This window comes from Dermochelys coriacea, chromosome 6, assembly GCF_009764565.3.
Source record: "Dermochelys coriacea isolate rDerCor1 chromosome 6, rDerCor1.pri.v4, whole genome shotgun sequence".
Taxonomy (NCBI): domain Eukaryota; kingdom Metazoa; phylum Chordata; order Testudines; family Dermochelyidae; genus Dermochelys; species Dermochelys coriacea.
The window spans coordinates 119,258,940-119,282,041 of NC_050073.1; the positions used below are offsets into that span (position 1 = coordinate 119,258,940).

The 23,102-nt window shown below is 41.4% G+C and overlaps 1 protein-coding gene across 10 annotated transcripts in view; it reads right to left on the bottom strand.

Annotated features, from left to right (window-relative positions):
- Positions 1–16,552: 16,552 nt before the first annotated feature.
- The window catches only part of TMEM260 (transmembrane protein 260), a 144,332-nt gene continuing 137,782 nt past the window's right edge, over positions 16,553–23,102 (bottom strand). For 7 of the 10 annotated variants that reach the window (XM_038405786.2, XM_038405787.2, XM_038405785.2 and 4 more), the window contains 5 exons: positions 22,800–22,948; positions 20,440–20,616; positions 19,252–19,305; positions 18,650–18,740; positions 16,553–17,552 (listed from right to left, as the gene is read on the bottom strand). In XM_038405786.2, coding sequence (XP_038261714.2) covers positions 17,280–17,552; positions 18,650–18,740; positions 19,252–19,305; positions 20,440–20,616; positions 22,800–22,948 — 744 coding nt within the window. In that variant the 3' untranslated portion in view covers positions 16,553–17,279. Of the gene's footprint in view, positions 17,553–18,649; positions 18,741–19,251; positions 19,306–20,202; positions 20,351–20,439; positions 20,617–22,799; positions 22,949–23,102 lie in introns of those variants that run through there. The other 3 variants (XR_006282378.1, XR_005293549.2, XM_043517647.1) reach the window with 3 other exon arrangements.

The window sequence follows — 23,102 nt, forward strand, 5'->3', positions numbered from 1 at the left end:
TCGGCACTGGGTCCCAGCTTACAGGTCTAAGTCACGGAAATATAGTTCAACTCATAGCACAAGCAGATTTTGACCATGTGCTTGGAGAACACAAGTCCAGGCATGTCTGGTGGGCATTGCTGACACACGTCCAGGCAAGGCTGAGCAATTCCCCTGGTGTGGCCTCATGCAGGTGAGTCATTACATCGTAGTTCCCTTGCTGGACAATGGCTGTTGATGGGTTGTTTGACATCCCACCCAGGCGTTGGTTCTTTCCTTGCTGTTGTCTCTGGGGAGCTAATATCTGGCTTATTCCTCAATTTACAGCATGTCTTAGTGACAACCATACAACTCAATCTCATAATTTCATATGCATTAAAGATATACATATTTAGATAGAACTCTAACTTTCAGCCAATCATAACCTTTTCCCTGATACCTCACATGGCCTGCTTTATATGCAATATCACAATTATATACAGATAAGGAATATGGAGATTACAAGATGCTCCTCTAAGGTATAGTATGTCATACATATTTGTATAGCGTCTAGCACTATGGGGCCAGAGTCTCTGAGGGCTACTGAAATAGAAATAATGAATAATCGTGACAATCAAACAACAGCAGTGAATCTACACAGGTGTAACTTACTGGGCCTCATTCTCCCCATTCTGTAGCTATTACACCCAATCAACGTGAGTACAAATGCATGACGTAAAACAGTAGAGAATCTGACCCATAGAAATTAGGCAGCTTCACTTAGTGTCCTGTTAAAAACCATGAACTTTACAACATAATCAAGATGTGCAGGTTAAATTGATCCTTTGTAGCTTTGTGACTCTAACCCTGCTGCCCTGGCTTATGCCTTTTCTTCCATGCAACTATCATGACCGGGGAATAGGCAATTTACCAGATGATGCTGTATATTGTCTTCTACCAGTGAAATTAAGTAAAAGTAGCTCACGAAAGCTTATGCTCTAATAAATTTGTTAGTCTCTAAGGTGCCACAAGTACTCCTTTTCTTTTCACAAGTCCAGAGATATTTATGTCTATGACATTCTAATCCACATCCTAAAGATAAGTATGGTTAAGAGATTGGCATTTTGCACACTGTACACACAACACAATTAAAAACCACAGATTATTTGTTTCAGAGTAGCAGCCGTGTTAGTCTGTATTTGCAAAAAGAAAAGGAGTACTTGTGGCACCTTAGAGACTAACAAATTTATTAGAGCATAAGCTTTCGTGAGCTACAGCTCACTTCATCGGCTGTAGCTCACGAAAGCTTATGCTCTAATAAATTTGTTAGTCTCTAAGGTGCCACAAGTACTCCTTTTCTTTTTACAGATTATTTGGTAATTGTCTAAGAACTTTAACTCCAGACGCAGAAGGTTTTGTTACATTGTTCCCTCTGGAGGGCTAGGAAGGAGAAGTTTCCCTATGGTGGGTTGCTGGGAAGAAAAAAGGTCTGGCAGTGGAGTGGTTTTCTCCTCCTTGAAGTGCAATTTGGACATACAAGGCTTGATTTGCTTCTCACCTCTAACTGAAGGGCTGTTTGCATAGCCCATTTTCCATGCGATGAAAGCAAAACACTGTGAAGAGCATTTCCAGAAGGAGCCAGAGATACTCATCACAGCTTGGAAATGATCAGAACTCCACAGGGTTATGTCTGATCTGGTGCAGCCAGGCTAATTGCAGATGACCATGTGACCATTGCCAGTCCACAACTGGGCAATGTCCCTTCCTGACCTCATGTCTAATCCCCAGGGCTCAATGTGCAGGGACTTTGTCTCCAAGATGGGCTGTATGACGAAGAAGTGCCAGCCGGTGGTGACCGACGGTGACTTCAATCCTCTTGAATGGAAAAAGGAAACTGGGGGGAGGGATAGCTCAGTGGTTTGAGCATTGGCCTGCTAAACCCAGGGTTGTGAGTTCAATCCTTGAGGAGGGCATTTAGGGATCTGGGGCAAAAATTGGGGATTGGTCCTGCTTTGAGCAGGGGGTTGAACTAGATGACCTCCTGAGGTCCCTTCCAACCCTGATATTCTATGATTGAGGCCAGTTCTTAATAATACATCCCTATTACTGATCACATCAAACCACCTTATGCCTAGCAGATGTCACCGGCAATGCACATGAAATGCCTCCAGCCTCCTGATGTCTTGTTTAAGCAACACCCAAGTTTCAGATCCATATAAAAAGACTGGAAATACACAGGTTTGATAAATTCGTGCTTTCATTTCATCTTCTTTTGTCTCCAGACCCTATACAGATCCTACATGGCTGAGACTGCTAGACCGATTCTCCTTAGGATGTCTGGCTGGGTGTGTCCATTTAATGGCAATTTTCTACCTAGATAAATGAAATCTTGCATTACTTACACGATTTGTCTGGTAGCCCAGATGTCTTGTATCACGACTTTTGCACAGACGCTCTGGATATTTGTTTTTGCCCAAGAAATCCTTAGTCCAAGGGCAGCTGCCACACGTTGGAAGCTCTCTAGTGCATCTTTAAGGTCGTTTGTGTCCTGGCCAAACAGGATGACATCATCTGCATAATCCAGGTTGGTAAAAGAAGTTGAACTGACAGTTACATTATACTAGCATTTTTGGAGAAATGCTCAAGGAGCCAATCCATTGTGCGGCAGAACAGCCCTGCTTCATCCTGGATCTTCTGTAAAACCTGTCAGACCTATGGGTCCCTCATCACACCCGTTCCTCTGAATCAACATGTAGATCTTGAATTAACCTCAGAAGGATGTTGGAACACCAGTGCCTCAGAGGTCCTTCCACAGGGCAGCTCTGTCAACAGAATCGACACCCTCAGTCCATGTTAAGGAGAAACTGGGAAACAGCCAAACAAGCTCACAGGCAGGGGCAGATTAATCTTTTGTGGGCCCAGCACCAAACATATTTGTGAGCCTCCATGTAGTTGTTATGGGCCCCTTCTGAGTGTGGGCCCAGCGCGACGGTGCCATTGGCACAATAGTAAACCCAGTACTGCTGGAATGGGGGATGAAAACTTTTATTCAGAAACAAAATAAGATATTTGAAGCCACACTTGATTGAGAGGTCCACTCAGCCCATAGACAACAAACTGGGCTAACATCAATATACCCAGAATACTCTTGAATTTCGTTTACTTGTGCGGGAGAGGGTTGTTTGTTAGTTTTATCTTTTTTGTGTAAACACTCAGGACCTGCTTGGGGCCCTTAACACAAATGCTTAATTAGCACATTTATGGGCCATATTAAGCCCGGATGTAACAGTCATTTGAGTTGCAACTGCATCTCCCCACTACCATCTCCTCCCCCCAAAGTTGTTTTGTAAATACATTTTTTGAAAGCTAAATTTTCTAGTTTGGTACAATAATGTTTACAAAATTTTTTAAAAAGTTAGTTTCTTTAGCCTATTTCTCACTTTGCCTCACCGTCCCTCATGACTTCAAGTGAATCAGTAAAATTACAGGGGTGGAGTGTGGGGAGGAAAATTGCTGGTGCCCATCTTTTGCAGGGAGAAAGTGCCACTGAGACACATACATACATACACACACACACACACACACACACACTTTACCACCAAGGCTACACAATCCATTCTCAAGCCCCTACCCCAACCTTCACAACTGGGCTCTCCCTTCCTCAACCCTTTACTATTCTCCCCACACAATTAACCCCCCCCTTCACACAAGGACTCTCCTCAATCTCCCTGCTATCGCCCACCCCACACTTTCACCCTAGAACTGTCACCTCCCTCCCTTCTACTGAGCCCCCTGCCCCCCAGAACCAACCCCCATCTTCAATCTGGACTCTTCCCTCCCTCTGCCCTCCACACCCAACCCCACCTTCAATCCAGACTCTTCCCTCCCTACCTCCCTCTGCCCACCCACACCCAATCCCCACCTTCACACCCCGCTTCTCCGATCCCTCCTCCCCCGGAGTCACCGCCAGCTGCCCCATTGCACCCGGACTCACCCCACAACTGCCCCTTCCCCCCTGTGTTCTACCCCTCCACTCCCCAGAGTGTGGGGCGCAGTTTCTGGGCATTCCCACTGGCAGGGGGCACAGCAGCCAGCCCCGCCCATCCCAGCTGTCACTGTGCCCTGGCCCCCAGGCACCACAGATAAATACCCTCCATTTCTCGGCACAAAGCTGCAGGGTTGAGACGGTATCCAGGAGCCCATGGCCGGTCATCAGGGTCGCCGGGGTCCACATGGCAGAAGTCACAGCACCGCTGCTTCCCCCAGCTCCCCATCACCCCAGGAGAGTGGGGCAACTCAGGGATGGGGGTGGGACTGAGCCAGGAGCCCTCACCCCAGGCCCGATAGGAGAGGAGGGCGTGGCAGGATCAGCGCTGGGAACTAGGGATGTAAATAGCAGTTAAAAAAAGTAACCATGTAACCGATTAAAATTGTATCAGTTACACGGTTCAACGTTTAACTGGGGGGTGCTGCAGCACCACCATGTTTTATGCAGGGCTCCACTGCCAGCCCTCATGCCCCGGGATCCCAGCCCTCGCCGACTGATCTCTGCCACCCACCGCTGACTCCACCTCCCGCCGCCACCACCCCAGCCGCCGGCCCCGCGGGTTCTGGGCTTTGTCCCACAGCAGCGTTTAATCGTTAACTGGCAAAGTTAACAGTAGTTGACACTGTTAACAGTGGTGCCATTTATTCTTTTTGGGGAGGACTGAAAGAGCTTCATTGGGTAGAAGACTGATGTTTATCAGCTAATAGGTTACACTTTTACATCCCTACCGGGAACCCGCTCCTTGCATCATTTCCTCACTTGGGGTTTTTTGGTCCGCTCTGCCCGCTTCAACTGGGGCAGCTCGCAGCATGGCATGGGACATTGTGGGACTAGTAGTGCAGCTGGCAGCACAGGTCCTAGGGCCCCAGCAGAGCGCAGCGATGAATGAATTACACCTCCCAGCACAAACCGCAACACTCAGTTCCAGCTGAACCCTGTGCATTGCACTTCCTGGGCTGCTGAATGTTTCAGCTGCACTGGGAAGTTGCAATTGGACTGTGGCCAGGGCTGGATTAATTCTTTGGGGACCCCCATGTAGTCATTATGGGCCCCTTCCATGTGTGGGTCTGGTGCCACGGCACCACTGTAAACGCAGTGCTGCTCACAAGAAGGGATTGATACTGGATATGCAGCTTTCACCTCTGCCTTGTAGGTTCAATCCAGCCTTGTTTAGTAGTGACCGAAAGCTGTTACCAACTCATGGTGACCTGTGTGTAATGAGTTTGAGTTCACAGTCCGTTTCCTACTGGACAGGGAACAACATCACAACCTTGCCCCACCACCCCATCCCTGTCAGCACACTCATTAGAGAGGCCAATGACTGAGCACGCACAAAGACCTCAGCCCCAGATATAGTCACGTTCAATGCAGCAGGTTGTGTGGCAGGGTGGTGCAGGTTACACAACTATTGCCCATGTTGTACCAGCTGTTTGTTTATATTGGTCTCATCACTATGATCTCTGGGTGCGTTACGGACTATACAGCTAACTACTGTCAAGAACAGTGCATTCAGATCAAACCCACTCCCAGCTTCTACCCCCTCTATTCAGGTTTGATGAGCTAAAAACCCTTTGGCAACGTGACCAATTTAAGGAAAAGCCAGAGTGAACAAAAGCATACAATAGGACTTCAATACAAGCCTACATTTAAAGGAAAAAAACCTACGTGAACTGCATCCTAAATACCTTCACACTTGAACCGTGAGAAAGCACAAAAGGCAGATAACTCCAGGGTCCAGAGATGTCCTCCACGAATGTGGTGTCCTCCTTCACTTGGGGCTCCAAATTGGGAGGAGGCACAAAGCTTTCTGGTGGGATCAGAAGGCACAGTAACAGAAGTCACTTTTCGGACAGCCAGGACCCAACAATTCAGAAGTTTTTCCTTGCCCATCTTGCTCTTACAGAATGTATGCCATCTGGCTTTCATTCAGAACCATAACTTTCCCCCCATGCCTGGCAAGGTGACCTTAGAATCCAGGTGGAGGTGAGAATCATCAGCATATCTAGGTACAGACACCACGCTCATCACCATGGTATCTGAGTATATTCTGCAACTGTAACCCAAAGCAACTCTCTGCCTCCTACTTCGGCTTCACATACACATTAAACAGAAGGTAACTCTGTATATGCGAATCTTAGGGGGTTGGGAGAAATTACCCAATGAAGCTCTTTCAGTCTTCCCCAAAAAGAATAAATGACACCACTGTAAACCCAGCCCATTCATCCCTGCCAGGTCCGGTGGATGAGTAAAGAGTGAGTGCTTCATAATCAAATAGGTCATGTCACAGAAAGACCTAATAATATGAGCAAGGAGGCCTGAACTCTGTTCATCCCCAGAAGACTGGCAGCCCAAGAAATAAGTGCATTCTCCACAATGAGCCAAGGTCTAATGCTAGACCTTCCCCACTAATCTGCTACAAAAAGGAGAAAGCCGAGACATCAGGAAATTGGCAAGGTTAACAAGAGATGTTTTCCTGAACAAGAGTCTCACCACCACTTGTTTTAGGAGGGTAAACAGCTTGCTCTTAAGAAGGGAAGTGTGAACAATGCCTACTTATAATGGTTCAGGCATTCCCCAGAAAGGAGAGGAGGACATCTTGCAGGCAGCTGAGGGAAAAGCTTATTCAGAACATGCCTCTGGAAACTCCTGACGTGTTGAATGAAACTCAGCCAAAGCAAAGGAGCATGGTAACATTACAAGAGAAGGGGTTTCTAGGGCCCATTGTATACCTGACTGTGGACAGAAGAGACCTGTGTTGTCCCAGCAGGCTGCATATCCAGCTTCACACACCAACGCCAAGCCTTAGCATGTGCCCACCTACGAGACAGAAACCACTCAGGTCTATCCCATGGCGATCATGAAACCCATCCCACCCTGAGTCCACACACCACAATCACCTTCTGCATGGACCCGAAAGTCACCAGTACAAAGGGTTTCCAACTCCAAGCACGATAACGGCAGAGTCACAATTTCTCCTTGCTAGTATCATGGCTCCTAAATTCGTTTTATCTCAGGACTCGCGTATCCACATGAATCCTCTTTCAAAGTTTGTCTGTGGTCAGGTGCGAACACCCGAGCCCTCTTTTCCCGACTCGCCTTAGGCTGAATCCAGTACCTGCTGGCTAGCACTGCACACTGTTCTGGTGCATAAGTAAGTTCTGGGGCTAAACGGAGGAATTGAGTGTTCAAAGCTGGCAATCCAGCATCTTTCATCAGCACTTAATTCACTAAAAAAACCCCAATAAGCCACACCAACCCTTAAAAGCTTTAGAGCTGTATTTCTCATGGATGCAATAATACTTACTTACAATATGGACTCTGGCTGCTCTTTATATAACCACTGCTCTTAATCAGCTCAGTATTAGCAGCTCCAACCTGCTCCCATTTGATTTTTTTTATTTTTAAAACACAGATTTACAATCTCTCAGATTCTTCAGTTTTTAAACCACTCTGCAGATACACTTTAAGAGTCTTATTTACCTCAGACACATTGGAAAATTATAACCCCTCCCCCACAAAAACAACCCCATAATTGGAAAGCGGTGATTTAAACAATAAATCTAAAACAAAAGAGACTAAAACATGAAAACAGATTTTTGCTATGCAAGTCCAGCGCTAAGCTTGTTTACATGGAATGTTCATTTGCTCCAACGAGTCTTTCATTTTACATCTAGAGGAACCGGTAGGGAGTATGTATTTTCAGCGTCTTTTTGAGAAGATTGCTAAGGTGAGCTCTACCTTTAGCAAAACCCCCGCAAGCTTTGCAGTTACAAAAGGGACTTTGTGTGTGTTAATTTGGCTTGTTAGAGGATGTCGTTGTTTTCATATCTTTTCGCCCTTCTGATCACTTCATTTGTGAGATAGTTAGGGGGCACTGGACATCATTGTTAGTGTTTTTAAGAACCAGGATCTCCAAATTACATTTTACTATGGAGTACATATTTACCATATGCTGCACTATATAATTTACTTAGTGAAAACTACGAGTTGTAGAGTTTAGTTATTCAGAAGACTACGTTTCTCTTCAGTTAATACTATTTACTGAATATAATAAAGTACTATATTTAAGGAAAATTTCTATTTTTAAATAGTGAAGACGACAAATATTTAAACATTTTCTTTCCATGTTTATTGTGGCTTTAATTTAAAACTATTACAAACTTGTGGTTTTTAAACCCTTAAAATTCTTTTTTCCTTAGAGCATTTTCTCATTTCTTTTCTAATTCAAATTTAAATAGCTTAGCCATTCTTTATAGCATAGTATTTGATTTTGGAATTGCAAAGATTTACTTTTTTCCAATATTTATTGAGTATTTTGTTATTTTATACATATACACACACACACACACACACACACACACACTTGTATATAACATATACAAAACAACATTCTTTTTCCTGAATAAAATGTGAACATACTCCTTTTTCTGCATTCTCCCCATCTCCTAACCTTTTAATATTTATTGAAATTTTCATTTACACTTTCTAAAAAGTTAATTAAAAAAAAAAGACCCTGGGAGATTTTTCCTACTAAGGCTTTGAAAGTTTGAATTTATATTTAAAAAAAAAATTGCAATAATTCACTGTACTTTAACAATTAAATCCAACAATTTAACATGGTGGATTTGTAAACATAAAGCTTGCAACAAATGAAAGTCTCCTATGCATTGATAGATCAAAACAAAGTTATAAATCTAAACCCTATATTCTGAATCACATTCCAAAATGTAAATAAGCACACAAGCATGCAGCTACATATTTTTACAGAAGCAATTACAAACAAGTCTTGTCTGACTCTACTAAGACAGAAATGCACACAATACTGTACTTATCTGTTGTGCCCTCTGCTGGATAAAGTACACAAGGCAAGTAATATTTCCTATTAATTTTTGGCATCACCATTCTGCATCTGCTTTCAGAATGCAAAGCGTGAAATCTGTAGTAGCAGGTTTAATATTTGATCCAGCCAAAAATATTTTTGCTACAAGGACTTACCTTTGGTAGTGTTTTTTCTCCCGCCCTGTTTTGTTTCTTTGCCATCCGGCCTTGTTCACTGTCCAAACCAAAAGATCTGCCACCAAACTCAGTACATGGCAGAAATAATTTCATGCTGTGAAAAATTTATTTAATTTCACATCCTGTAAGAATAATCACTTAGCATAATGCCAATTTAAATATATTTCTATCCGCAAATGCTAATGAAACTGCAAAATCCCAAACCATCTTTGGAAAGAATTATGGTATTTAAGGGTCACCCACTCTTCCCAAACGCAGTGTCTCCCGTGGCTGCAGGAAGAATTAAAATGAACTAAACAATGTAACTGTAATTTTTAAAAAATTAAAATCTCAAGGATACAGTAGAATCCCCAGAGTTCTGTTGTTTCTAAATAGTATGTTTCCTTTATATACATTATCATAGACTAATGCTCTGATGTGGAAGCACTTATGCAAGTGTTTAACTTTACTCATGTGAGTAGTTCCCTGAAGTCAATGGAACTTACTCATTTGAGTAAGGTTAATTGTGAGCATCAGCATTTCCAGGATTGGAGCATTACAGTAGCTTGCTCTCTTGCATGTTGCAGAGGACAGGAACCAGAGGACCAAACAAGGTTAGATTAGCAGAATCCTACAACAGAAAGGTTCATTACTATGGTGACAACATCAGGCATAACAGAGAGGGATGAGAGAACCATGTACACAATAAACAGTATTTAGATAGTAAATATGAGTAGTACTAGGCAGCTTGTTTTCTATTTTAGTAGAATAGATAGGTGAATATCTACACCAGTAATGCTAGGTAATGAATTATCTAGGAGTTTGGTAAAGTCACAGTACCTTTTAATGCACAGACAAAATATTATGAGTGGAGTAAAAAAGGATTTTAATTAAAATCTACTTTACTATGGCTATTACCTGCCCCGATGTAATAATCTTGCTAGACATTGGATACTACTTTAGTGTTTTTTAAGGAAAATATTCTAAAGCCACGTATTGTCACAGACTCAAATTTACTATACAAATTTGTCAGATCGGCACAGCGGTTATTGTACTGTAGTTTTCCTGGCAGAAAAACAAACAACTGAGGTTAAACTTTAACCAGTTGATTTTTACATAATATGAAGTCTAAAGAAATATTTAGAGAGAGAAATAATAACTGAAGAAAAGAACATGTAAATGCATAATGAAAAGTTTCAAAGCAAATCTTAGCAAAAAAACAAAACAAATCCCTGAACAATTCCAATCATCCCAACATACCACTGTAATGTACTGTTCTAGTCTTAAAGCCCACATTCTAAAGTCTCTCACAAAAGGGAGAGATGCATGCCCGTATTTTCTGAAATAATCTCTTTATTTAAAACCAGAATTACTGGTGTTTCAAACTGTCTCAACTGTAAACATGGGCTTTTCCTACCAAAACCAAATGAAATTCTTCAAAAGAGTTTAAGTGTGGAATTGACTAATCATGGTAATGCAACTGATCAGTTTCCAAGAATCAGTTTATGAATGTATGGTTTTTAAAATAAATTTTCCCTGCTTCTGAACCACATCTTTAAATCTGTCTGCAAAGTTTTTTTCTGCATGCTGGAAAGAAATAATTCCATATAAAAATGTTTTATGAATTAGCTCATTTCTCCGGTGTTTCAAAATGCAGTAACATCACAAGCCTACACCATAGTATCTGGGACGACCTTTATGTTCCTCAACACCACCAATCATCTTATTCCTCCCCATGCAAAAACATATGTGGGTGAAACACGAGAGTAGATGAAGGAGTTATGAATCTCAGATTCACAGATGATCAATATATTCGTATCTATATATCAGACAATTTGGTAGCAATACAAAAAGCAAAACTTCAAGATAAGCCCTGTGTTATATTAGGGAAACAAGATTATTTGGTATTAAAAACCACCAATAGAACACATCTGAACCACAACCTCAGCTGATGTAAACTGAGGCAGATCCTTCTCTTCATCTTTGGTCTCTCATTTTTAAACAAGTTTTAACTGAAATGTCAAGTTTTTGCATGTAACAAAAAAGTCAAGACATACTAAGACATCCTTTCGGGATTAGCTATGAACAGTAAAGGGGCTACCTTTTCCTCAGACATCAATTGTAAAGGGCTTTTACATTAAGGGATGTGCCGCATGAGCTCCTGAATCAAAGTCCAAAGTTAAAAAAAATAATACAAAAAATATGAAATGCATCAAACAAGGTTACAGGTGTGTGGGGGGGGGGGAGGGCTGCTTCTCTTTTATTTATTTATTTGTTTGTTTTCAAGGTTCTCAAAGTTTAGTAGGTCGTTCATACATTTGATCTGCAGCGTTCTCGTGATTCATCCCTAAGTATCTTGAGGCATATTTAAGAGCATTCAAAGGCTTTATAAAGAGAGACCATACTGTGAGAAGGTTGTTCGGATTTGTGTATTGTTTTCCATTCTCTTTGAATCTTAGTAACTCAACTTTAACCAAATGGCTCATGATTGCAGAAAATTAGGTCTTGCAATTCACACTAATTTGTTTTAAATTATTTATGACATATAAAGACACCAGTCAGACTGGATGCCAACTTTAAAAGTCTGTAATGCCACTGACTTGCCATGAATATGGAGCTTTGAGAGTAGTAAACTCTCCAGATCTGCATTCACAGGGGTGGAGTCTGAAACTTGCAAATAGTCACTATTTTGAGAATAGCATTCAGTAATTCTTTTACATCAATAAATCTTGCCCCAAGATTGTACGCTGGTTTATTGTAAAGGGATTAGAAATTAAAAAATAAAAAAATCTTACTGCAGAATTGCAAAGACACATTTCTTGTGGAAAACTCTTTGCTTATATACACCTCGGACTATCTCCAGGTAGGAACATCGCTCTATGATTGGTGCTCGAATTAGACTTGCCATGCAGATCCAAATTAAACAGACTTTTAGAGGGTACTGACAATGATGTCTTCATTTGATATCATGATCACTGCAGAAGCTTTAGCTGCATGTTTGCTCATGTAATGATGTGCCAAGATCTTGTCCTTTAAATGTTCCCAGAATTCCCTGGAAACATGACTCATTCATTTGTGAGTACAGGCTTTAGAGCTGTTTTGCATTTGTGACAAGTGTCAGGATGAGCAATACAGACAATCCTCCCCCAGCATCTCTTAGTGGGTGCTGCAGTTAACCAGATGTCTTAAAGCAAGCCAGCAACTCATCAGGACTTTTTTGTTCAGATCTAAGCTTGTAAATACCATCCTTAAGGCTGAAGCCTAGTCTGGTAAATTTCCAAAACACACAAGTTAAGTAGTGAAAACCAGAGAAAGGGTTTTGTGCCATAATGCATGACCCTGATGTTTTTCAGGCTGTGCTGGACCATGACATTTTTAGTATAAGCATAAAAGCATCTGAGACACGGAAACAGTTATTTTCTGTTTAACTTCTGGAGGGAGGAAAACACCACCTAAATTAATTCTGTATTTAACACAATCTCTGTTTAAACAAAATTTTGGTTTACAGTAAAACACCTAAGTGCCTACAGTTATGGATTGGTTGATTCTAACCTTTTTTGTTTGGTTAGTGTAGTGGTTCTCAACCAGAGTACACATACTCCTAGGGGTATGCAGAGATCTACCGGGGTGCACAAACTCCTCTAGATATTTGCCTAGTTTTACAACAGGCTACATAAAAAGCACTAGTGAAGTCAGTACAAACTAAAATGTCATATAGACGACTTGTTTATACTGCTCTGTATACTATACACTGAAATGTAAGTGCAATATTTGTATTCCAATTGATTTATTTTATAATTAATATGGTAAAAATGAGAAAGTAAGCAGTTTTTCAGTAATGGTGTGCTGTGACACTTTTGCATTTTTATGTCTGATTTTGTAAGCAAGTAGTTTTTAAGTCAGGTGAAACTTGGGACTACACAAGACAAACCAGATTCCTGAAAGAGATACAGTAGTCTGGAAAGGTGAAGTGCCACTGGTTTAATGAGATATCACAGTTGTTAGATATGGGGAAATATCCCAAGATCAAAATCATCACTGGGCATATGGAAGCTATGCCGTATCATTACACTTCACGTCCTGTATAAATGACTGCAAATCAACTTTTCCACCATATAAAATAATTCCCTGGCCTGTGGAGAATAGCATGGAAGTGCGCTGTTTTGAGTGGATAGGTGCTTATATTGCATTCACGGCTATTTAATGGTAATGCAGACACCCAAAATCCAAGTCAATTTCAGGAAAGAATATCCCTCTGTTAGGATTCTGGCGCCACGATTATTTTATAAGCAGTGACTGTACGTCGTGTAAGCACAGACGCGCCCATTTACCAAGTGCTTGCTTAACATTTTACACTGCACTGAACCCCAACCGGTCTGGTTTTGTTTTAAGGTAAACCAAGCATTTTTTCGTTCCTCCCTGTGGAGAAGTTACTTTCAAGTCAGTGAAATTTCTTGGCCCATGATTAAAAGTCTTTGCCAATTAGGACTCAACAACTTCAATTCATTTTTTCTGGTTCAAGATGAGCAGGAGCCTAATAAGGCTGTGATAAAAGGGCAAAAGGCACAGAGAGCCAAAAGGGGATTAATGAGCTCCTCCATTTATTTGTCTTCCTAACAGCTGAACTGTTACAACTATTGACACTCTTCAAAAGGTTCCGCTCTGAACCCTACCCAGACTCTGCAGGCTCCAATGGACATCTTCAAATCCAGAGAATGGAGGGGCAAGAGCTTCCCCTGTGTGATGCCAAAACCAACAAAGCCTCACGGATCAGGTAATGAAACTTCAGCTTTTCCCCCTTTGAGATTTATTTACTGGCAGCTGACAAGGGGCAAATTCAGCTCGAATTGTGTAGTCAAGGCCCTGTCAAGCCTTTAGAGGCACCCTTGTCTTGAAGCACCTTCATGACTGGCATTTCACTCAAAAGCCCTCGGCACTGGTCCTTAACAGCTTATGACATCACAAAGGACACTCCAGACAGATGCCTACATGGCATCCTGCAGCATTTTAAAAGAGAATTAGTGGTTTTAATTATGGTCGTAGTCTGAAAAGGAACCATGCAAGCTCCACAGGAGACCTTTGATCAGACCCTTTTGCTAATACAATGCCACGGAACTGTGACTATTCCTAGTAAGGGGCCTTTTCTTGCTGAATGACTCACCAGTGATCTTTGAATGCAGACAAGCTTCTAGCCCTCCCTCTTCATTAGTGAGCATTTCTATACAGAGGCCTATATAGTGCTTGGAGTCTCGGAGCTATACAATTGGGGGGAAAAGAATCCCTACAGATTTTGGCCTCTACTTAGGAAGTGCTGAAGGACTTTGAGTGACTTTATTCATTAAAACAGGTTGCTATTAATTAACTGTCATAATAAAATAAAGAACTATTATTTGCATTTCTTAGTGCGCTCCCTTTAGTAATATGTATAAAAGATGCTTGTAACAGAAATGAATTTATAAGAGAAACCCTCAGAAGTCTCCTTTTTTATGTTTAGGCAGCAGGAGTCTGGCTAATTATTAGGACCAGTTCTGCAAGAGAACAAATAGAGGTAAAACACACATATGAAAGTAATTAGGAAAATGCAAAATCCTGTTTACTTGGCAACCGATTCATGCAATTGAGACTAACGAAGACTTTATCAGCTTTGCTTGTTTGATAAACTTAAGGGTGCCACCTAAGAGGAGCCGATAAAAATTAAACTTCTGCCAGCATCTCTGAGCATTGCCATTTAGCGTGTAGGCTTTGAAACGTTCTCAGAACAATTGCTTTGGGTAAGAGTACCAGCAGACCTAATCCAAATGGTTTCATTGAACGGAATCTTGAAACTTCTGTTGCTTCCAAAGTTTTACCTTCACAGTCTGACATCAGTGATATTTTTCAGCTCTAGATACACACACTATCTATTTCTATCTACCTACATATGCATGCACACATGTATTGGGAGTAGATAATCCAGGGAAATTCCCTCCAGACCCCTTAAAATAGCTGTTTACTAGCTCCACATTTCCAATAATTTTCCTGCCAGGGAATGTATTTATCTGTAGGAGAATTCTTCTCTGGTTTGCGTTGCTACTTACTAAAATAGAGATGACACTTTATTTTAATCAGATCACAGTTTAAATATCTGTGTGGCTCTGCTTTTTCCCAAGCAGGCATTAGAATCCACAAAGGCTTCAAATTATTTCAGGGCTATACAGCTAAGACCAGGCATCAAATCAAGATAGAAATTGCCTAACTATATTTGCCTGAATGGATTGTGAATAATATAGGGAACAAAAGCAGTTAAAAAACCAGAGTTTCTAATGTCATCCCTTGTGCTGAAGGACAGATCAAGAGAAGGGAGAAGAATGCTTATTTTAAAAGACTGGTATGTAGGGATGTATGATATACTGTAGTTTTATATGAATGCTTTACTTATACAGTAATTGCCAAAATGGAAGGGTACTATTAACCTGAAGTCTAGTCAATTGCAAAACAATGAGTTAAAAGCACACCTGAGGACTTCTACATGAAGCTTTAGCTCATGGAAAGCTGAGGTGTAAATCCATCCCACGCTAGCCCGTAATGCACTCAGTGTCTGTCATATGCTAAAAGCTCCCACCGCTCATTTCAAAGTGAGGTAGATCAAAGTGGAACAAAGGGAACACAGATCAAAGGAAATTTTTAGTGTGCAGCAGCAGGGTCCACACAGACGCTTAGTGCATTTAGCACCCCAACTTGCTCACAACTAAGTTTTCATGTAGACAAGCTCTGAGTCACGCTGGCAATTTTTGTGGTTTTATAACCACGTTCCCATTCTTCTCAGTGTTTGCAAATCCCCCACCACAAACATTGAGCAACTGACTATTCAAAACGGCTGCCAAACGAACACAGTAACCAAAATGGAAAGAAAGGGAGGAAAATATTTTTCTCTAATATTGCAACGTAACAACCAGAGGGTAAGAACTTTCAGATAGAAGTGTGATCTTCAAGTACCCTGTGTCCATTTAAGCCTTTATGAACGGAATGAATCTGTTACATTTAAAAACACAGACCTATACATGAAGAACATCTGAGAAATATCAGAGCTGGTAAGTGGAGTAACAGTCCAGAATCACATATGCACAGACAGATATAATATATATATTGGACGGAAATCCATATAATAAATTGCAGAGCCATGTGATAAACATATGGTGCACCTTTGACCATTTCTCTTGCGCTCTGCTCACTATACAATCTCCACTTATTCTAAGGTTCCAAACCTCAAAGAGCTTTGATCAGTGGTAATTGAAAAGAAGAAAAAAAAAATATCAACCTGCCACATAAATATTTCCTCTTTCTCCCCCCAAAATTACCTCCACCCAGATTCCGTCGTGGGCCAGCGACAGCTTCTCTAAATCTAAAAATATCTCAAGGGCCTGCAAGGCTAGAAACGGGAACGTTATAATCACTGGGAAGGTAAAATTCCTACCTTGCCAGTGGGGGCCCAGCACTTAGTTTTAGCCCTTGAAGGACCAAATAAAAAGGAATAAATATCAGTAACAAAATAAAATATAGACCAGCTATTTGAGGTCATTTTTAGACAATTTTATTGGTTCCTTGAGCCTGACACAGTTAGATTCATGGTAACCAACTCACTTGACTCTATAGGAAAGATGAAAAAATAGTTTAGCTAAAATGCTCTAAAACATTCCTAAAACTATTTTTTGTAGTATCTGTGACATCTACAGGATGTGTGAGTGTATAATGAGGTATAAAGGTTTTACCAGCACTCTTTCTGGATAACTTGTGTAACTCAATCATGGCTTCACCCACTATGAATAATGATCCTATATCCCAAACACACACACACACACACACACTCTCTCTTTCTCTAATGGCAGTGTGTAATACTGTACACAAAGATATACAAAATAGAGATATTTTACATAGCTGGAACTCGACAACAGAAGTAATTATACATATCAAATAAAATCAATGGATGTATTTGCATGCACAGTATTTTGGACTTCCTCACTTTATTTATTTTTTTTTAAAAACACAGTGCTTAATTTGGTAACAAATTTTTTTCTACACAAATCAATGTGAAATGCACGCTGGCTATCAGAACTCTTCATCTCGTGACAACCAAAAGAAAGAACAGTGCTACATTTCCATCCAAGAGACCACTTGATTTCCTTCGGCTATCACGTCTGTCGTATTTAAAAAACCTTCTCATGTTGTTAACTAACAGATTAAATTTTACCTCCCGACTTCCGAATTTTAACACTTCGGAAAGCAGGTCCACAAACGGGTTCTATACAGCCAGCTGCTTCAGATCTTTTTTCATTTTTCTCAACCCCTGCAGCTCTTTCTTCAGGTGTTTTACAGCTTGCAAAATATCGGCTCGTTGGGGATCATCCTCTGCTTTTGCCGTATAGAGGTGGAAATGTTTAACAGTTTCAGATAACAACACTTCAGGGTCCACATCCACCTTATGCAGACGCAGCATCCTTTCGCAAGCTATTGCATAGTTTTTATGCCAATTGACTGGATGTTTTTTATGTGAATTGATGATTTCCTTGTACGACTGTAAAAAATAAATAAAATATGAAGCGCATACACATTTCTCTCTCTAGTGGCTTTTTCAGAATTTTAGTGTTAAGAAAACAGACAAGATAAACATTATTTTGACAGCCACAATCTAGAATGGCATGTCTGTGAAATCAATCTAGTAGTAATGCAGAGAGGTATGAGTTGGAATATCATTGGGTGGCAAAAATATGTCATTTACTAGAACTGCTATTTTTTTTTTTATAATGCTGCAAATGAATGATATAACCCCATTCCATGACATAACATACTTCCCTGAGAGAGTTGTTATACTATGGAAACGAGATTCAGCTGTAATGCATGGAAAGACATTTACCAATAGTTCAGAAGGTCAGGACATCTTAAACAGGACTTAAGCAGTCCATTGACTTCAATGGGACCATTCACATGCTCAAAAGTTAGGCACGTGCTTAGGAATCTGCCTGACGGGGGGATGACAAACTCTAAAATGTTAGACAGCAGGGAACAATTTAAAGAAAACTATTAATTGTTCATCTGTGGGTTAAGACGTTCCTCATCTCTACCAATGGAGCTTATTAGTTTTGCTACTGTGCATCACTTAATACCTTTACCAATAAGGTACTACCAATGAGCCACTAATGAGGTCACCGCTAATATTTCTAGTGGTGTGAAATGCAGCGCAACTTATTTCCAGAATGAAGATTTTAGAATTTTATATATTCTGGCACAGCTGTGCATAGACAGGGGGACTAGTATACACAGGGAACTTCAGTGCTCAATTGGCATGGGTTAGGAGTACATAATTCGACAAAACAAGATGCTAGTTAGAGAGAAGATGTTTTGAGCATCACCTTTATTTGCTAACTGAATGACCATCCAGACATGCTGCTGCAATTGTTTGGGGGCAGGCCTTTAAAGCGGAAAACAGGAATGGATAAAATCTCTGAACAATCCCCTTTTAATTTGCTATATACTTGGATTGGATGAACAAGAACACATCCAGCACTCATGCTATCTAGCTACATGTATATGCCCTGGGCACTATCACAGCACTAGAGATAGCTCGCCAACAACAACAACAAAAGGAAAAAAAGGTGACAAAAAGTTACCTACATTGTATGCAAATGTATAAAGTTGGGATTTTATATCTGCAGACACGCTAGCAGTTTCTGCAAGGTCAAAAATAAAGAAGGCTGTTTTCATCCTAGAAAACAGAATAAACTCCATCACGAAAATTATAATAATTTTTTAAATACAACTAGATCACTTCACATTAACAGGCAAAACCTTCAATATTATCGTATGGAAGAAGCATCCACAAAAGACCCTTATAATTGTATATGAAAGCCCACCTCTCCTCCACTTGAAAGTCTATTGTGGATTACATTTGACACAAATATATTTTCTCACTCTATCTCCAAACTATCCTCTCCTTCATCGAGACATTTACAGCAAAATCCACATTTCTGCAGGACCCAGCAACAGAATTCACTCAGTTCTAACCATTTCATCAAGCTGATGTACAATCCATAGGATGCAGGGAATTTTCCTTATAAGCAAGTCTTCCTCTAGACATTTATTTTTTTCTGAGGGGGAAATACTTCACTTTGTGGCAAAGCAACACCCGCTATTACAGCATCCACTTTGACATGCGTTTCACGGCAACAAATTGAAACCATTAGCCGTGGGTTGCTGGGAAGTGAAGAGAACCTCACCTGGCTTGCCACATCTCTTCATTTGCTACAGCTTCCCAGGAAGATGGATCAAACCTAAAAAATAATTAAAGTGAAATTCAACCACGCTGCCTATAGCACTGTATTTCATCCACTGGACTCCAGGCATATCACCCACTGCACGATCATCTTGCACTCTATGACAAAACCCCTTCCCCTCCAATTTCTCAGATTATAAATCACCTAGGCAGAAGGAACAGGGCCATGAAGTCTAGGGCACGGCAGCAAGGAATTCAGAATGAACCTGCTCCTGGATAAACCTTATTTTTCTCGCTAGATATAATCTCTTGCTGCTCCTTTTATACGTCTCACAACGCCCTGACTATTCTCAGGCTGGGCGGCCTGATATAAGCACCCTTTGTAGCTCTGTTTGTGATGCTTTGGGAATTAGATAAGTGATATCCTTAATACTCTTGGTCCCTGTGAACAGGGAAAAGAAGATCTGAGCCCAGTGAGTCACCAAACTGGCCTGTGTCTCATATTTTTAACACTGCGGGCATGAAATAGTAATGTAAGCAGGAACTACTAAGATTATCATCTTACACTTTAAAAAAAACAATTATTTTATTATTAAATTGGGGAACAGAAGTTGCAATTCAACATAGCACTTAAGCATATGCTTAAATGCCATTGACTTCACTGGGATTCAAACATGTGCTTAAGTGGTCCACTGAATAGAGATGGACTTAAGGACATGCATTTAAGTGCTCCAGTGAGTAGGGGCCTTTGTGCTATTGAAGACAAGGGATCACAACACTGACTACAACCGGAAAAGGAATAAGATGGCTCTTTATAAGAGCCCCTACCCAGTTGTGTGGCTGCCCCATAATTTTGACTTAACGTGGCAACAAATCTATAATTATGAAATACCTCACCAGTCCTAAAGATCCTCACTAACCCATTCTCAAGCCTCTCTCCTACAGACACACTCACCATGATGGAGGAAGACTGATGATACCTCTACACCAATTTTCACTTGTGACCGCATCAGTGTTTGAGCCAAGCTCTCTGAAGGTGAACAGCTACGAGAATTAACACTGCAGCACACAGCTCCCCCACTGTTTATGCCGGTGGCAGAAGACTAATTAAACAGGAAGACACAGCACAGAGTCCTCATGATTTACGAGGCCAAGAAAGACAAATAAGATTTGAAACAGTCGTGTTTCATACCTTCCATAGTCTTCAGTCCAGTTATAGATGTTCCTTGTAAGATGTATCCACTCTCCTGGGTTAAAAACAGTTCCTGAAGAAACCAATTTGTCACAGGAACCCCATGGCCAAAGTGAATGGCTTTTTCTCCAAGTTGAGTCCCCTTCGTTAAGTCCTATGCACGCAAATGCTTCCTTACTGTCAACAAACAAAGAGACTCCGTTATTTGTAAACGCTTCCAGCGTTCACTGCATCACTCACCCCTACAGCGGAAAACAGCTGCTCCAGAGCGTCGCCCAGTACAAAGCACGGCATCTGGGATAAGGCGCAGGCAATGAAGATCTGAAACCAGCATTCAGTGAGTATGTGCTACTTGGGATTGAGAAGGAGGGGGGACTGTTGCAACATCCCAGCAGATAATGGTTCCCCTGCCTAGCAGCTATTCCTTGCTGCAGCAGCCATGGCGCCAGCAGCAGACGGTTTTGTCCTGAGGCTCCTGTTGGCAGCCGCAGTGACAAACAGGTCATCTGCTGATCTCCAGGCTGGGCAGGTGGGAGAACGGGCCCTGCTGGTGGTGGGCTGGGTGATCAATTGGGGGTATGGGTTCTCCCTGACAGTCTTGAAATGGGCAGGACTCGACTAATAGATGTGCGAGAGTGAGGAGGGGGGACCCCTGTTCCCCTGGCTTGTGTTGGTGGAGGGGGCTCCTTATTCAGTTTCCAGGCGGGGGCCAGGCAGATGTACACTAGCACATAGAGACACAGGCTGCAGTACTTCCACTCAGTGGAGCAATAGCTTGGTCTGCCTCCTTCTCAGGTGTTCCTGGGGGGCTAACGAAGGAGGGAGGAGTCTACAGGAACAACATCCCCCCTAGAAGAACTGATGTGGGGCAGAAGGGAGACACACACACACACACACACACACACACACACACACACACACAGAGTCTGTTGAGGTTGCGGCAACAGAGGGCGCACTCAGGGAAGGGGCTGCCCAGGGCAGAGTGAATGTAACCCTTTCTATGCCAAAGCGTAGGCTATGACTCCGCCTGCTCCCCATGCAGCTGCGTGTAGGTGTACCTGCCAGTGCTGCATAATCCACCCCCCCCTCCTTCCATTCCATTGAATCTATTAAGGTATTTCTAGCACCCCTACCACTGGGCACCAGATAGTAAACTGTATGTCATCTTGCAGTCTGTGAGCTCTACAGCTGACCCAGTCAGGTTGAAAGGAGAGTATCAAAGTCTGAAAAAACAGACACAGACACACACACGCAGAAACAGTTTTTTTCCAGAGGTCAACTGTTAAAATACTTATTTACAATATTAAAAAAGGGAAAATTACCAGACCAATATCTTAGGCAAGGCTTTCTATCCCTATCAATTAATGCAGAACAACACTATTAGAACTTTGGTGTCATGAAACAGCATTAACTGACTTGCTCAGAATTGCAGATGTAGTCTTTGGAAGGACTGGAATCAGAAATCAGGAGTTCCGGGTCCTGTGTCCAGACCACACAGCTCTGTCCTCAAGAACTGCAGCTAGGAGACTTGGCAATTGCACATTCAGCAATATATTGCCTATCCTTATACAACGGTCACTCCTATGTGTGTCACAATCTTTATTCATTAGGTGCACATTGTTCTTAGCACAGTGCTGTGGTGTGCACAGCATTTGACTTGCTGGGCTTTGAATATCGAAACCACTGCTTGTTACATGCCCATCAAGGCCATTTAACTTTAGAAGGGGAATTTCTGTGGATTAGTCTAATGTTCCATCCAATATTGCACCTCTGGAATGGCTAATACTGGATGCTTCAGAGTGAGGTAAGGAGACCCCTCCAGTGCACATGGCCAACTGGGAACCATCACACCACGGAATGGAAACACATTTCTTCCTGACTACACCTGACAATTGTCTTATGCCTTGAAGCCCTTGCCATGTTTCTCCTGGCTAGTCAAAATGTGGATACTATTCTTATTCATGTGAGTGTTTAATCCTTTCTTTGCTCTTAGAAGGCTATTTTTGTACAATGTTTATTCCTGGAGTACCTTCATTCTATACTACTAAGATGGCTGCAGTGTTATGAAGGGGAAACGACAACAGTTTTCTCTCCACCTGTGGTGATTTCAAGCATGTAGGAGCTTTGCTTTTTTTAATCGAATTGTGCCAAGATCTTACGAGCAGTCTTTATTAATCACCTTTTATTTTTCCTCCTGAACAATAAAGTTTATAGCTGGACAGTGTTACTTTGGCCTAGATATTCAATTAACTCAGTGGGGGAAGTCAGTGTAGACAACTGGTCTTTTGGAATGTAATAGCTGCTGCTACGTAAACAATTTTAGGAAAAAAGCTTAAAGGTTTTAGGAAAGAAATGCTTACTGTTTATTTACTTTGAGAAAATGATGGAGATTAAACGTGAGTGCTCCGTCAGGTAATATTCCTTCCACAGGATTCCACCGCCTTCCAGGAAAAGAGATGCCTGGCAAATGCTTAGACATCTTTGGTAAATACCACTCATAAGTCATCATCTATCACAAAAGATAAAGAAAATATTAAAATGATCTAAACTTTAAGACAAAATTCCCCACCTGCGCATACACAAAAAAATGTAAGTTTGCACAGATTAAAAAAAAAAATTTGGCTCAAGAGTCTAGAAAACCTCTCTGCGTGTGTAAATGCATC